This window comes from Brassica napus, unplaced genomic scaffold, assembly GCF_020379485.1.
Source record: "Brassica napus cultivar Da-Ae unplaced genomic scaffold, Da-Ae ScsIHWf_1153;HRSCAF=1639, whole genome shotgun sequence".
Taxonomy (NCBI): domain Eukaryota; kingdom Viridiplantae; phylum Streptophyta; class Magnoliopsida; order Brassicales; family Brassicaceae; genus Brassica; species Brassica napus.
In genome coordinates this window covers 12,203-25,506 of record NW_026014576.1, presented here as the reverse complement: position 1 = coordinate 25,506, position 13,304 = coordinate 12,203, and the positions used below count along the sequence as shown (strand labels likewise).

Below are 13,304 nucleotides of genomic sequence, written 5' to 3'. Positions count from 1 at the left end.
GCGCTTTGCGCGGGATGAACATTATATATATATTATTTTATATATTATATGTTTATAACATATTATGAAATAATAAATATATATTGAATAATTAAAAAGTCATTATCTACTACTTATATAATTAAATTGGTGTTAACATATAAATAAATCTTATAAATCGAAAAAATATTTTTTCTATTTGATATGATATATAATTAAATTTAAATGATAGTAACATATATATGATATATTTTAATATTAATATTTATTAGATGATGCTTTTTGCTCATATTTGTTTTTTATCATTTGTATCTGTTATACCAAAAGTCTAAATTAGTGATAACAAAATTTTCACTGTGGAATTAATGGTTTAAGTAATTTATAATATTTTAAGAAATTCAGTTGTCAATATTTTTTCAAATTTTTATCAAAAAAATATTCAAAGTAAATTTCAAAATTAAGATATTTATGTATTTTTGTATGGCATATAGTTTAATTTAAAATGATACATATATTTATATATCTTTTATTTTTGATACTTATTAAATGAGACTTTCAACTTACATTATTTTTTAATTATTTGTATCATGTCATAACAAAAGTTTTAAATTATAGATCACAAAATTTGAATGTGAAATTTTTAACAGTTTTAGTAATTTATACTCGCTTTTAAAAATTCAAAATATAATATATAAATAATTTTTTTAATTTTTATTATATGGTTACTATGATTGTTTAATTTATTTTAATAGCTTAAAATTAAATAAATATAATTATAATACACACTCATTTTTATCAAATCTTTATTATTCAAAATCATTATTTGTCATATATACTTTAGCCACATTAGGCAATTCCGTAATCTTATTTAAGGAAATAATGAAGCACATTAATAATGTATTTATTGGGGTTTAATAAAAAGCTTATTATATATTTAGATGGACCAACTTATTTTCTAAGGATTCTAAGAATCATTCTAGTGATGACACGTGGCTACAAAAAAATGTTGCAATGTTTCTCAAATAATATATAGGGGATAATATAAAAATGATATAGGTTTTGGACCAAAATCAGACTACATGTAGAACACTAGCTGTCGTGTAATTTAAATTATCAGTGATCAATAAAAGCATGTCTAGCGAAAATTAATATATGATAAATTCACTAAAATACCATCAATTAATTTAATGTTTTCAATAACATATACTGAGTATAACATAATTTGAAAATCATAAGGAAAAATTAACATTGAGTTCAAAGTTTCTTTCATACTATTATTTTTATAATTTCAAATGTAAACATCTTAATGGATTAAAAAGACAAAAAAGTAGGATTATTTATACGACATAAGTGCATAGTTTAAGGTTAGTTGTCACTTGTCGGTTTAGACCGTTTGGCCAAAGAGTTGCGCCGCTAGTTAAATGTCGAATCAAAGGTAAACACTATGGTATCCAATATCCATTATCAAATTTATCTTTTGCTATGAATAAATATTATTAAAAAAAATATTGTTCAGATTCTTTTTTTCTGCATAGAAAAATATATCAAAATTGACGTCAACTTTATCCACATTGCCCAAGATGTACGAATGTGTACATGGCGGCATGGACATATGTAGATATTTATGTATAAAAAGGGTATATGTAATAAATTAAGTAATTGTAATACGTACGCAATGTGGCCATATATGCATGTGACTTGAAGCTTTAAACCTTGATAAATCTGCAAATATTTCTGTCTTTATCGAAAGTTGAGATGACCCTTTATTTTCTCTCCCTTTATCTCATTACGCGAATGAATTAATGGTAAACTGATATATAAGACTTCATCAATCAGGCATATATATATGTGTGTTCGCGCGCGCGCGCGTGTATGTGTGTGTGTGTATGTGTTAAGTTTTTGTATTAGAGATGATTAGTTTGATGCCTATTGATTCCTTTTGCAGGTTCCAGCTTAAGGTGGGCTCAGTCATTTTCTCTTCAAGTGTCTAGTGCAAAGTAACACATCTTTAGTTTTAGCATTAATCTAGTTCACTAGATTAGTCCTATTAAGTTCTACAAGCTTTTTTAACTTTTTTTGCAGCTTGTACAACCAAATTAGCTTCTTGAAGCTCTTTGTATTGCAAGTCTCACCACTTGTAATCACTTTCATTACTAGTTAATGTGGTTCAGTGAAGTCAGATAGTATAAAAAATGAAAATAATGAAATTTATGTGTTTCTATAAACGTAAGTATATGTATGCACAAAATGAAATAGAGTTCATTACGCAAAGACAAATGACACATATGTATTATAATCAAATAATATTGTAAAGAAAAGAAGAATGGTCAATGGAAATGGAGAAGACTGCCTCAGATTTGGTGAGAATGTGCCAGGCATCAAAGAAAAGGCTCACAAACAAACTCTAGTTTATATAGACCTATCTACTTAATTACTTCTATTCTCATTTAACAACTCTATCCATAGATCCAGATTAAATTTGGAATTCAATGGACGTTTTATTTCATCTTTATATGGTACTCCCTCGTTTTTTAATATAAATCGTTTTAGAATTGTGCACATAGATTAAGAAATTGTTAATCTTTTATATTTTCTAAATAAAAATATCATTAATTATTTACCTAACAACAAATCAATCAATAATAAAATAAAATGTAAATTATCATTGGTCATATATCATTAAGTGTTAATAAATTTTACATAAAAATTTCTCCAAAATAATATATATAAAAAAACGGAGGGAGTAAAACTTAAAAGACACTAGATGTAGACATAGTTAAAGTCTCATTAAGCTTTCCAAAAAAAAAAACTTAAAAGACATGGTAAACATGCAAGACATAACGCGTAGACTAGCTTCGATTTCGAACGACGATTTTTAGTTTCGATTATGATTGCTTAAGTCAATATAGAAAGAAGTTTGGATTGTGGTTTCATATAGATAATGTTTCATCCGGTTAGTTTAACCATTTTAATCTGTTCTTATATGACCTAGCTAAGAGATTGTGGAATATAGATAATATTTTACTCATTCTATTTCAAAATATATAAAATTTTAGGATGAAATATAATTATTAAGAAACTTGTCTTTTATTTATAAAAATATCGTTAAAATATAAATTAAAAAATACTTAACCAATTACAAAACAGATTATAAAATATGATTAGTTACATAATTTTTGATAAAGTTAAAAAAACATATTGAAATATGAAAACATCATCTATTTTGAAATATCAAAATTCTTTAAAATATCATCTATTTTGAAATGAATGAATTAATATATAATGTGAGGTGGCACTCATTTAATATGCAGAGGGCATGACCCCAAAGCTTGAAGGGTGTGTTGGTCCTGTTGGAGTAGGACCAAACAGCAACATAAATTATAGTAATAGATTTTTTTCTGAAAATTATACTATCTTTAAATTTTGGCTGTCACATTATTGTCTGGTTATAATCATATACGACAAGATCATTAGCTGCAGACTCTCGCAGGCATGTTTCATATAAAAATAATTCACTCTATATTTACTGATTTACAGCAAGAGTTTTTATTTCACAATGCAATTAATGTAAAAACGATCTAACAAAAATGAGACATCTTAACTTTTTAATAAAACAAAAACCTCAAAATAATATTTAGCAAAAAAAAACCTCAAAATAATATAATACATTAGCTAAGTTAATGGGCCAGTAAACTATTCCTAACTGTGGGCTTATGCCATCAAAAACAAGTTTCGATTTTATGATTATTGGGCGTAGAAAAGTTAGTTGCTAATAGACTATCCGTTAGACTATATTAGACTATATTTACGAAGTGATTTTGTCGCATATTATTTCTACAATTAATTTCACAAAACTATGGCATAGCTACTAAAACTAATGACATGTTTTATAGCATACGACATGGACAATTGCATTTAATGTTAATTTATATTTTTGCTAAACTTTTTAAACTATGATAATAACTCATATATTACATTTAATATCAATTTATATTTTTGGAATTTTTTTTAGAATATGAGAATAACTCATAAATCATCATTAAAATAAATATATTCAAACATTATAAATTTTGAAATATAATTTAATTATATATTTTAAATTATAAAATTTTATTACTAAAATTTTCAAAAATGTATACAATTTTTTTAGAAAATTATAAAAATTTAATCGTAAAATTATTATTTTCTTATATATCTACAAATTTTATAAATATTGTTTAATTTTAATTTTTGGTAATCATGCAACTTTTACAAATTTATTTAATATATTTAATTAAAATAAATAGATAGAAAAATCTATCTAAGATAATAATTTCAATATATACATGCATATTCTTAAATATAATTTTTTATGTTTAATTAAATCAAATTTATATTAAAATATTGATGCAAAAAAAGAAAATTTTCAATATTAATAAAATTTTATTTTAAAATATAATTTACATTTATCTCTTAAAAAAATATTTTAAACTTGTTTACTGCACATGGTGCAGGAAGACACCTAGTATAATTTCATACTTTTTTTGTGATTAGTATATAATCCGAGAAGTTGAACCTTTAACGTCGCTGCAGCCGATTTTTTGTAAACATTTGGAAACTCAAAACCGTACCAAAAGACAAGGAATGAAGATTTACGATCGATGTATGATATGTGATAATTAAGAGGTGACAGTAGAACCATATCCTCTTACAATGTGACAGTGCAAGACAAAAGTGGGCAGTTTCGAATGTTCAAAGCTTCTTAGTTTGAAAAATGATACCATTTGATCAGGTTATCAAAACAAAAATCCATCCTGACTGGTTCCTCCATCCATGGACAATCTATTTTTTTTTATGGAATAATCCTAACTTCCTTCAGTTCAAGAACACTTATTTCGATAAGGTCGTTTTGGAAAAGCCTTCGAGGAAGTGAAACATTGATTGATAGCTTATCGAAAAAACAGAGATGGTTTGCAAAACACCTTTTGTTTGTTTGCAGTTTTTTCATATTTAATTTTCTTTGGTTTATGTAGCACCTTTAGATGTATATTTTCTGAAAATATATAAATATCGGAATATATTCGATATGAAACATATCCAGCTAAAAAAGAATATATCCAGCTTCTCTAGCTCATATCATTAGAAGTTATTAGCACGAAGTCATTTGATATTTGCACGTGTAAATGATCCAGAATCTTCTTGATCATTCTTTCTTTGTTCTTATCCAATTAGGATCTAGATCTTTTTTTTCTCTTTTTATTTAAGGACTTCTTGTATTCATGTAGAAATAACTAAGAAAAGAATCGGTTGACAAAAAAAAAAACTAAGAAAAGAATCATTCAGTTTATCATTGTTCTCTTGTTTATTTCCATGTTTCACATATATGAAAGAAGTCTATTTGAATTTACATCCTCCAAACTATCAAGCCAACTATGGTTCCTTGCAGATACAAGAAAACATCATATGTATTGCAGGTTAATTATTTTAATATGCAAACTTTTTTTTGGTTAATATATTAATATTTATTACCCTATTTTGGTGTTGACTTAATTTATAAAGAAAATCTAGTAACAGAAAAACAACATAGAAAACGAAACACACAACAACACCAAAGAAACAAACGGGAACACAACAACAATTAAGATGTAAACTTTCTTGGATACTTAAACAATTTTTTAGAACATAACAAAGTGAAGATCATAGTACTATTTTGATTGCATGATCGATCAAACGGCCGTGACTGCTATTTTCATAGCGGCTTCACAGTGGCCCGGAAAGTTGCAGATGAAGAAGTTTTGTCCTTTAGACAAAGTTATACGATCTTTCCCTGAAGTGTATGTTCTCGCACGTGCCGGCGTTTTGCAATTGTTGTACCCTCCACTATCTACCGCCACTACGTTGTGGATTCTCGGATTATAGTTAAACACTGCAACAAAATTTTGAAATAGTGAGTTTATTATTTAAATTTATTGCTTACTCTATGGCTCTTCCATATATCGGAACTTTAGTGTCCAAAAGCTATTAGGATTTTTTATTACAAAATTAATTACCATTAAAACTTCAATAAAGAAAAAAAAAATTACGCCAAAACACGATTTCGTTTGTGCGTGGGGATAGTATTGACCTAATTCCTAAGAATTTACTTGTGTAAATGGGTTTGATATGTGAATTTAAATATATAAAGATTACGTACAACTCTTAACTGTACGTTAAGCACTGATAATAATAAACAGATTAACTTTTAACTAATGGTATATATGTAAATCTGCAAGTTGATTGAAATATTTCTTCAGGTGAAAACATTTTCAACTCATCCACTCAAGGTTAAACCAAAATCCTAGTTACTTTTGTAAAACATTTCCATTGCATCCAACATTTCCAGTAGTTAATAGCTACTGGGTTAAACTTGAAAAGGTATGCACGACATAGTCAAGCAAACTATGATATATAAATAAACGGAAAAAATTGGTGAAAATTATTTGTCGCATATCTTGCACAAAAACACACTTACACATATCTAGATCTGGCAGCAGTGGTGGATATAAAGATTATAAAAACTTTAGGTGCTTGTGACCTATATTTGTAACAATATGATAGAATCTTGTGGAAGTTTAAGTATAAGATGTGAAGTATGTATACCTAAAACGTCACCAGCTTTAAAATGTTTGCCTGAAGGCCAACCCACAGCGTTGAAGGCCCAGCCGTTGGATTCGCCGACTGTGTAAGTCGCAGCTTGAACGTAGTCAGCTTGAAGAACCAACACTGAGACCAACATCAAAGCGACTATGGCTTGAGCGGACCATGATGCACTGCCTCTTCCCTTGGCCATCTTTAGAGAAAAAGAGAGAAAAAGATTGTAGATGATGAATGAGGGTGAATTGAAGTGAAGATGGGCAAGGGGTTTTAAAGAAGATGAAACTAAGGCATTCAATGTTTTGTTTGTTTTATTGAAGTGGGTGTCACAACAACCCACGCTATATGGTCATTTATTATTTTCTGGACACATTGTCTACGTAAATTGATTATAGTGTATAGACCAAAAACCAAAGTATCTTTTGTTTGGTTTATTTTTGTTTCACTATCGGAGATGTTTTTTTTTGGTTATGACTATAGTACATACATGTAGGTGAAACTAGTTTTGATTTTTTGGGTTATTTCTTTTTAAAATGTTTTGTTTTATATTATATCAAACTAAACTACGAACTTGTGTACAATGTCAACACGGAGACATTAGAGTGGCTATACTAGTAGTATATATTGCTTGTTTTATAATCTTTGTATATGAAAAAAATAACAAAAAAAAGATCAACTAGTTGATGTTTGGTAAACAACGTATACAGTACAACATATATTGATTTAGAGGCTGGACTCTGGAGATTGGAATATGTTGCGTTTAAATTTTTATTTTAATATTAGAGGAAGGGAAACTCTCTTTTGAAGTAATTCAAGACAACGTAGTAATATATTTGAACCTTTCAAGTGATAGGAGAAAGGTGTTTGTAGATTTAGAGTCACATTGTTGTCTTTACACTATAACACAACCATATATATGTACAAAACGTCTATACGCCGAGGGAGGATAACATGGCCAAAAAAAAGAATCGAATGGAACTAAACCTGAATTTTAAGACTATATCGCCTGAAAAAGACTGTGACTCGGTTTAGATATTACCCGATATGGAAACCTGTAGACTTGAACGAACTAGATAGTGTAGGAAGGCTACGCAAAGCAATAACTCCAGCAGCAAAAGCAGCAACAGACGCCAAAACAAATGCCGGTAAGTTTCCTCCTCCAAACAATGCATCCCATGGACCCGCTCCAATCGATACTATCATCTGTTTACATACCAAAACCATTACTCAGTCACTTATTACAGGACTTGAGCAGCATTATGCAGAGATAATGGATTTGAGTGTAGTTTAGATTTGAGAACTTGCCTGGGGAATAACAATTGCAAGATTCAACACTCCTATAGCCAAACCTACATTGAGAACAAAAATTAAAGTGATGAAACCATTTGGGATTCTGCAATCTAACATTTAAGCACAAAGATAAGAATTATTGAAATTTTTTCACAGACCTTGACCGCCACCAGAATCAGCAGTGACTTCTGCAGTGACAGAGAAAGGGACACTGTATGTGATCTGCACAACATAAAAAAATATGGTTTTATCATCACATAGAAATGTTGCAGCAAAAAAAAAAAAGAAGAGGGTTTGGTTTAGACAAAACTTACAGCAAGAGGGAAACCAAGGAGTGCAAAGACGATTACGGCTGCGGTTCTCGTTGTTTCGTTAGGTAATATGTGTTCGTTTCCTTCAGAGTTATCCCTGAGAGACATCAAGCTAATTACAGCTGTTCCTGCCATGCAGGCAAATACAGTAAAGTTGCTCAGAGCCCATACAGCTCGTGCACCCATCCGCTGACACATTGGCTCAATCAAGAATGAGCTGAACCCAAGAACAACCTACGGAACCCAGAAAAAATAATATTCAATAGCGAGCAAGTGACTGAAGTGCGCAGAGCAGTTTAGAATCTGTTAATAAACATGTATTAGTGTATCAATTCTTACGGAGTTTAGTAGCAAGCCAAATGCACCTTCCCGGACACCTTGACCGTAAAGTTTCACGAGCAAACTATCTCCCGTAGGATTCCCATGGTAAACTTCTCTTCCCATCCAATCTGTATCAAACAGAAAGAAGGGGAACCACGATAACTGCAAGCAAGAGAGCAACAATCAAAATATAAAAGGATCTAAGAACGGGAGACAGTATCGCAAAGGTGATAAATAGTCGTAATGCGTTCTTTGGTACTCACCCATGTCAGAGCCATGACTATAAGAACTGAGTGCATATCAGGAGGCAACTGCCTTAAACTGGTTAGCAAATTTACTAAAACAGATCCAGGGCTATCTATATAGGTCTCGTCTTGATGCTCATTGTTTGACTTTCCAAGCTGTACATCGGTATCACGTTCCACTCTTTCGTACTTGATCCCATTGGCAGTACCATTAGATTTTGAGTGCTCAAGCCCTGATGTGCGGGTGCTTGCCAACGGAATCTCTTCAGCGAAATAGATTGTGACAAGAGTGCATATAGTGAGAAAGACCTGGCAAAAATGGCAACTCTTAAGAATACAACAATATATTTAGAATTGCAAAAACAAGAACAAAAGCCACTGGGTGGATTAATATGGATTAAATTTTACTTTCAGAATCACCTCACAGATCAAGCAGAGATTCTATTGTAACTAATGATCCCCAAAAGGCCAAAAGTAATGACAGGGTTGATAAAGACCAGACAATTCCATTGCATTTGTAGAAAGCTTAGATGCGTTAGAAAAATAAACATAATGCTTACAACTGCAAGAAGAAAAGCAGCTTTGAGATTTCCACATGCAGCGCAACATGCTGTACTGGTTAGGAATGGGAACCATCTGCTCAGTAAAATTGCTAGGATCATTTAACAGCTGATGAAAAATGCTAAATTGCAAATGCGGAAAAAGTATACAAGTTTTTGAGAATGAAGATCTCGAGGATTACTCTTGCCATCGTCCGCTAGCACCAGCAGAAAACCCAAGGATATTCCCAATAGCCATCCACAAGCAGAACACAGCATTCGCAGTATTCCGCTGATCAGGACCTAAGGAAAGCGAGAGACATGGCATAAGTGTTTATCTACAGAACCAGAAGCACATCAAATTCAATCTAGTTCTAGAATTTTCAATACAAATTATGATATGCTAAGTGTATGGAGGAATTAAATCATTACCTGATAGGTCAGCTAGAAGAGCACGAGCAGGTCCCTGAAACAAAAGCAGAAAACATCATTCCTGGATATTTTAGGTAATGACTAACAGTACACCATTCAACCTAGTAGATTAGATCTGAACCTGCACTGTGTTGTTTGCTAGGTCCAGCAGCCAAAACCCAATGATAAAGACAAAAGCCGCCCTGGTCCGTGTGCCTTTGAAAGTACTGCATGTCCAGATACACAACAAATCATCAAACACTTTAGTTTTAAGCAATTCCTTACAAAACATGCCATAGGGCAAGGGAGTAGGAGAGCAACCTGCAATGTTCCTTTGTATCTCCTAAAAGATACCCAATGTCTGCAGAAAAGCCGATTATTATCACCTAAATTGCAATTGTTTGTTTAGCTTCTGTGGAACACAACGTAGCAATATCTAAAATAAAAACAAAAACCCAAAATCATATCTTCTATTGCCCCTTACTGCTATTGAGATCATGAGTGATCCCACGAGAATAAACGGTCGTCTTCTTCCATACTTCGAAGTACATTTATCACTCCAAATACCAACACAAGGCTGGACCTAAAAATCAACAAACAAATAAGTACCAACATGAAACAGAAAAAAAAAAGTATGCCTAGATAAGAAAACTTGTTTCTGATCATATATTATTCACATTTTCAAATCCAGAGAGGGCCAAAAGTGCAGATCATCACTGAACACACTTGCTAAAATTTTAAAAGGAAATAAAAAAAGATTGCAAACTTACCACAAGGCCTGTAATAGGGCCGCAGAGCCAAATAAAAGAAGAAAAAGCGTGCGATATTCCAAGGGTCTGCACCAATCATGCAACACTGTTAGGTAAAAAAAAAAACTCAAAAGGGTTCATCAGTAACACAACAAGTTCCATGTCTACCTAAAACCATACCTACCCCACCTGATGCATAAATGACTAATCGAATACAATTCAGCTAGTCATAAACATTGTGAATATACGACAATGTAGCCAAAGTCGGATGTCAAATAAAGCTGTTTATATACGCCGTTGACATTAACACGTAACTACTATTTCAATTCAATCCAATTCATATAAGAATCAATAAGAGAAGTCAACTTAGCTATTAGACTTCGCCATAAAGTTACAGAAACCATATAAGACTCATTCTCATCACCTGAATGTAAGGCGTGAGAAGAGAAAGCTGCAACGCCCAACCAAATTGAACACCCGCAGCAACCGTACAACTAAGCACCAACGTCACCAAGCTACAATCCTTCGCCACGGCTGCGCCATCAGAACGATTCAAAGGAGAAGAAGAAGCGCTATCGTTTTGATGCTTCGTCGACACCATCTCAACCTCAACATCCTTCCTCAGATTCCTATACGGCACCGAGATCGACACCGATTCACCACTCTTCCCCGCCATAGCTTCGCCGTACCGAAACTACAGAGATAGATCTCACATTCACCGCAAAAGATAAAAGCCAAATCACGAAGATCTAGCTCTCGTAGGGGAGAAAGAATCTGAGACGACGATTCGAGATCTAAGCAACGCGCAACGGTCTATTTCGAGCGGGTGAATCTTTTGTGGAATCGATTTGATCGGTTTTTCTGATTACGCGGAGTTGCAAAAGAAGATTCGTTTCGTAGAGACCGTTGATCTGTAAATGGACGGCGGAGATTTTATCTATCGTCGTTTAGTATCAACCGGTCGTAGTCAAACTTCCTCGTTTTGGGATTAGCGTAATCGCCACCGTTGATTTGATTTGTACGGTTCTAAAGCGTTTGCTTCTGTTGAAGAAAAAGCGGACGAAACTCGCCGTCACCGACACAGAATATAAGAGCATCTGGATTAGTGAACTCCATCGGGAGTTCACACAGTTTTCGAAAAAAAAAAAAATATTAAAATAAACAAAAACAATGAACCTCCCTCTTAGAAGTTCACTGCACTAAACCCGGATCATCACTGTAGCGCGGACTCCACGACACGTGGCGGCCTGCGGTTGGTCCGGTTATAATTTTTTTTTTTTTTTTAAAAAAAAACAAAAATCAAACAGAAAAAAAATAATAATAAAAAAATGCTTTGTGAACCCCTTCCAAGGGGTTCACTAATGCTGATGCTCTAAGTCCAGTTTTAGAAAGGAAACGCTGTCGTTTACTTAATGGGCCCTGGGCCCTGTAATTCTCGTAAGGTCAGCCGTTGTTTATTTTAAAATATCTAACTGTGTAGGTAGGTAGACCAAATTCAACTATTAAGCCCATTAAAGCCGATCATAGTTTACAGCATGCTGGCAAGCAAGAAAATGTATTTTTGGGATAAATGAACAAAAATAGAATTTTTTTTTTTTTGAATAAAATGTTAAATTCGATTCAAAAGAAAATATACTTGTTTACAGCATTAGCTACTTTGTTTATAACTTTTTAGCAACATATGATTTTTTTTAAAAAAATTAAGACCCCACTAATACGATCCATGCTTGGAAAGCATTAGCCAGATTCTTGTTATGTGTCTTTAACGTTATTGTTCTGTTTTTTACTTGTCTATCAATGACCCTGAAGAGAGTCTCCTGCGGGTGTGGTTTCTCTCCATGCTTCTGAGAGTTACGTTCCCGCCATATCATGTAGAGAGTGGTCTGGAGCACGTATCGCGCAAGAAACATCTGAGTTTGAGATAGCTGAGACTGCGACATGAAGAGACTGATATTACTCCACACTTCAGTGTAATGAGTCCTGATGTTAGGAGTTTTCAAGGCTCCTAAGACAAATGTTGTAGTATAGAAGATTGTCGAACCAGTTCTGAGGGATATCAAAGCACTGAGAATGCAAGTACTCACTTAATCTAAGTGCAACCAATGATTTAGATGGGTTTTAAACTATGACTAAAACTAGAAAGCAATAACAGAATGATACTTTCTTGACTAAAGGAAAAGAGAACTCATGGGTATAGGGATTAGACCTTGGGTGATCAAGTATCGAACTAAGGATGGCAAATGATCAATCAAACTATCAACCTTAAGCCTAGACACAATTCTAAGCAAGCTCTATGTCTAGATGAATGCTCATTTGCTAACATATCTCAAACATCAAATGTCTTTGGTTGAATAATATGAAAGCAATCATTACTAACAAGTCTATTAGCTATCTTAGCATCTTTAACAACAAATGTCTTTGGCAAAGTATACTAAAAGCCTAGGAGAGTTGTCTCGGGCATTTCATCGAACACCTTTTGGGTGAGAAATGCCTAAGGATCAACTTTTGAGTGGCCAACTCAGAAGATGCATTATGATTACTCTACTAGCAAGGAACAAGAATGATCTACACTAAAACATCCTAGAACTAACCTAATCACCCTTAATCTCCCTAACCCATGAATTCAAAAGGTGATTACTCACTAATCTCCATGATTCCTCTTAAACCCATATTGGATTTCAGATTAATCATGTAGAGAAACACAGGAAATAGATAAGAACACAGAATTCTCAATAATAAACTGATCAATTCATTCAAAAGATCCCTTTCCAAAGGTTTTTGGTGGTTTTTCTAAGAACAAAGATGATCTGCCTCCTGGTGGCTTACAGAGTAATAAAACATAGGTTT

The 13,304-nt window shown here is 32.4% G+C and overlaps 2 protein-coding genes across 3 annotated transcripts; both read right to left on the bottom strand.

The window, feature by feature from the left end:
- Positions 1–5,455: 5,455 nt before the first annotated feature.
- LOC125596216 (basic blue protein-like) lies at positions 5,456–6,948 on the bottom strand. Its single transcript, XM_048771428.1, has 2 exons — positions 6,598–6,948; positions 5,456–5,884 (listed from the first exon to the last, which is right to left on the bottom strand). The coding sequence occupies exons 1-2, from the start codon at positions 6,785–6,787 to the stop codon at positions 5,685–5,687; spliced, it is 390 nt and encodes a 129-aa protein (XP_048627385.1). The 5' UTR covers positions 6,788–6,948; the 3' UTR covers positions 5,456–5,684.
- Positions 6,949–7,438: 490 nt separating this feature from the next.
- LOC106438190 (sucrose transport protein SUC3) lies at positions 7,439–11,292 on the bottom strand. 2 transcript variants are annotated; one of them, XM_013879278.3, is made up of 14 exons: positions 10,882–11,056; positions 10,479–10,544; positions 10,193–10,291; positions 10,030–10,069; positions 9,851–9,935; positions 9,730–9,763; positions 9,501–9,600; positions 9,319–9,394; positions 8,777–9,067; positions 8,532–8,675; positions 8,196–8,426; positions 8,040–8,103; positions 7,897–7,940; positions 7,439–7,794 (listed from the first exon to the last, which is right to left on the bottom strand). In XM_013879278.3, exons 3-14 carry the CDS (start codon positions 10,257–10,259, stop codon positions 7,627–7,629), a joined length of 1,344 nt encoding a protein of 447 aa, XP_013734732.2. In that variant the 5' UTR covers positions 10,260–10,291; positions 10,479–10,544; positions 10,882–11,056; the 3' UTR covers positions 7,439–7,626.
- Positions 11,293–13,304: the final 2,012 nt, after the last annotated feature.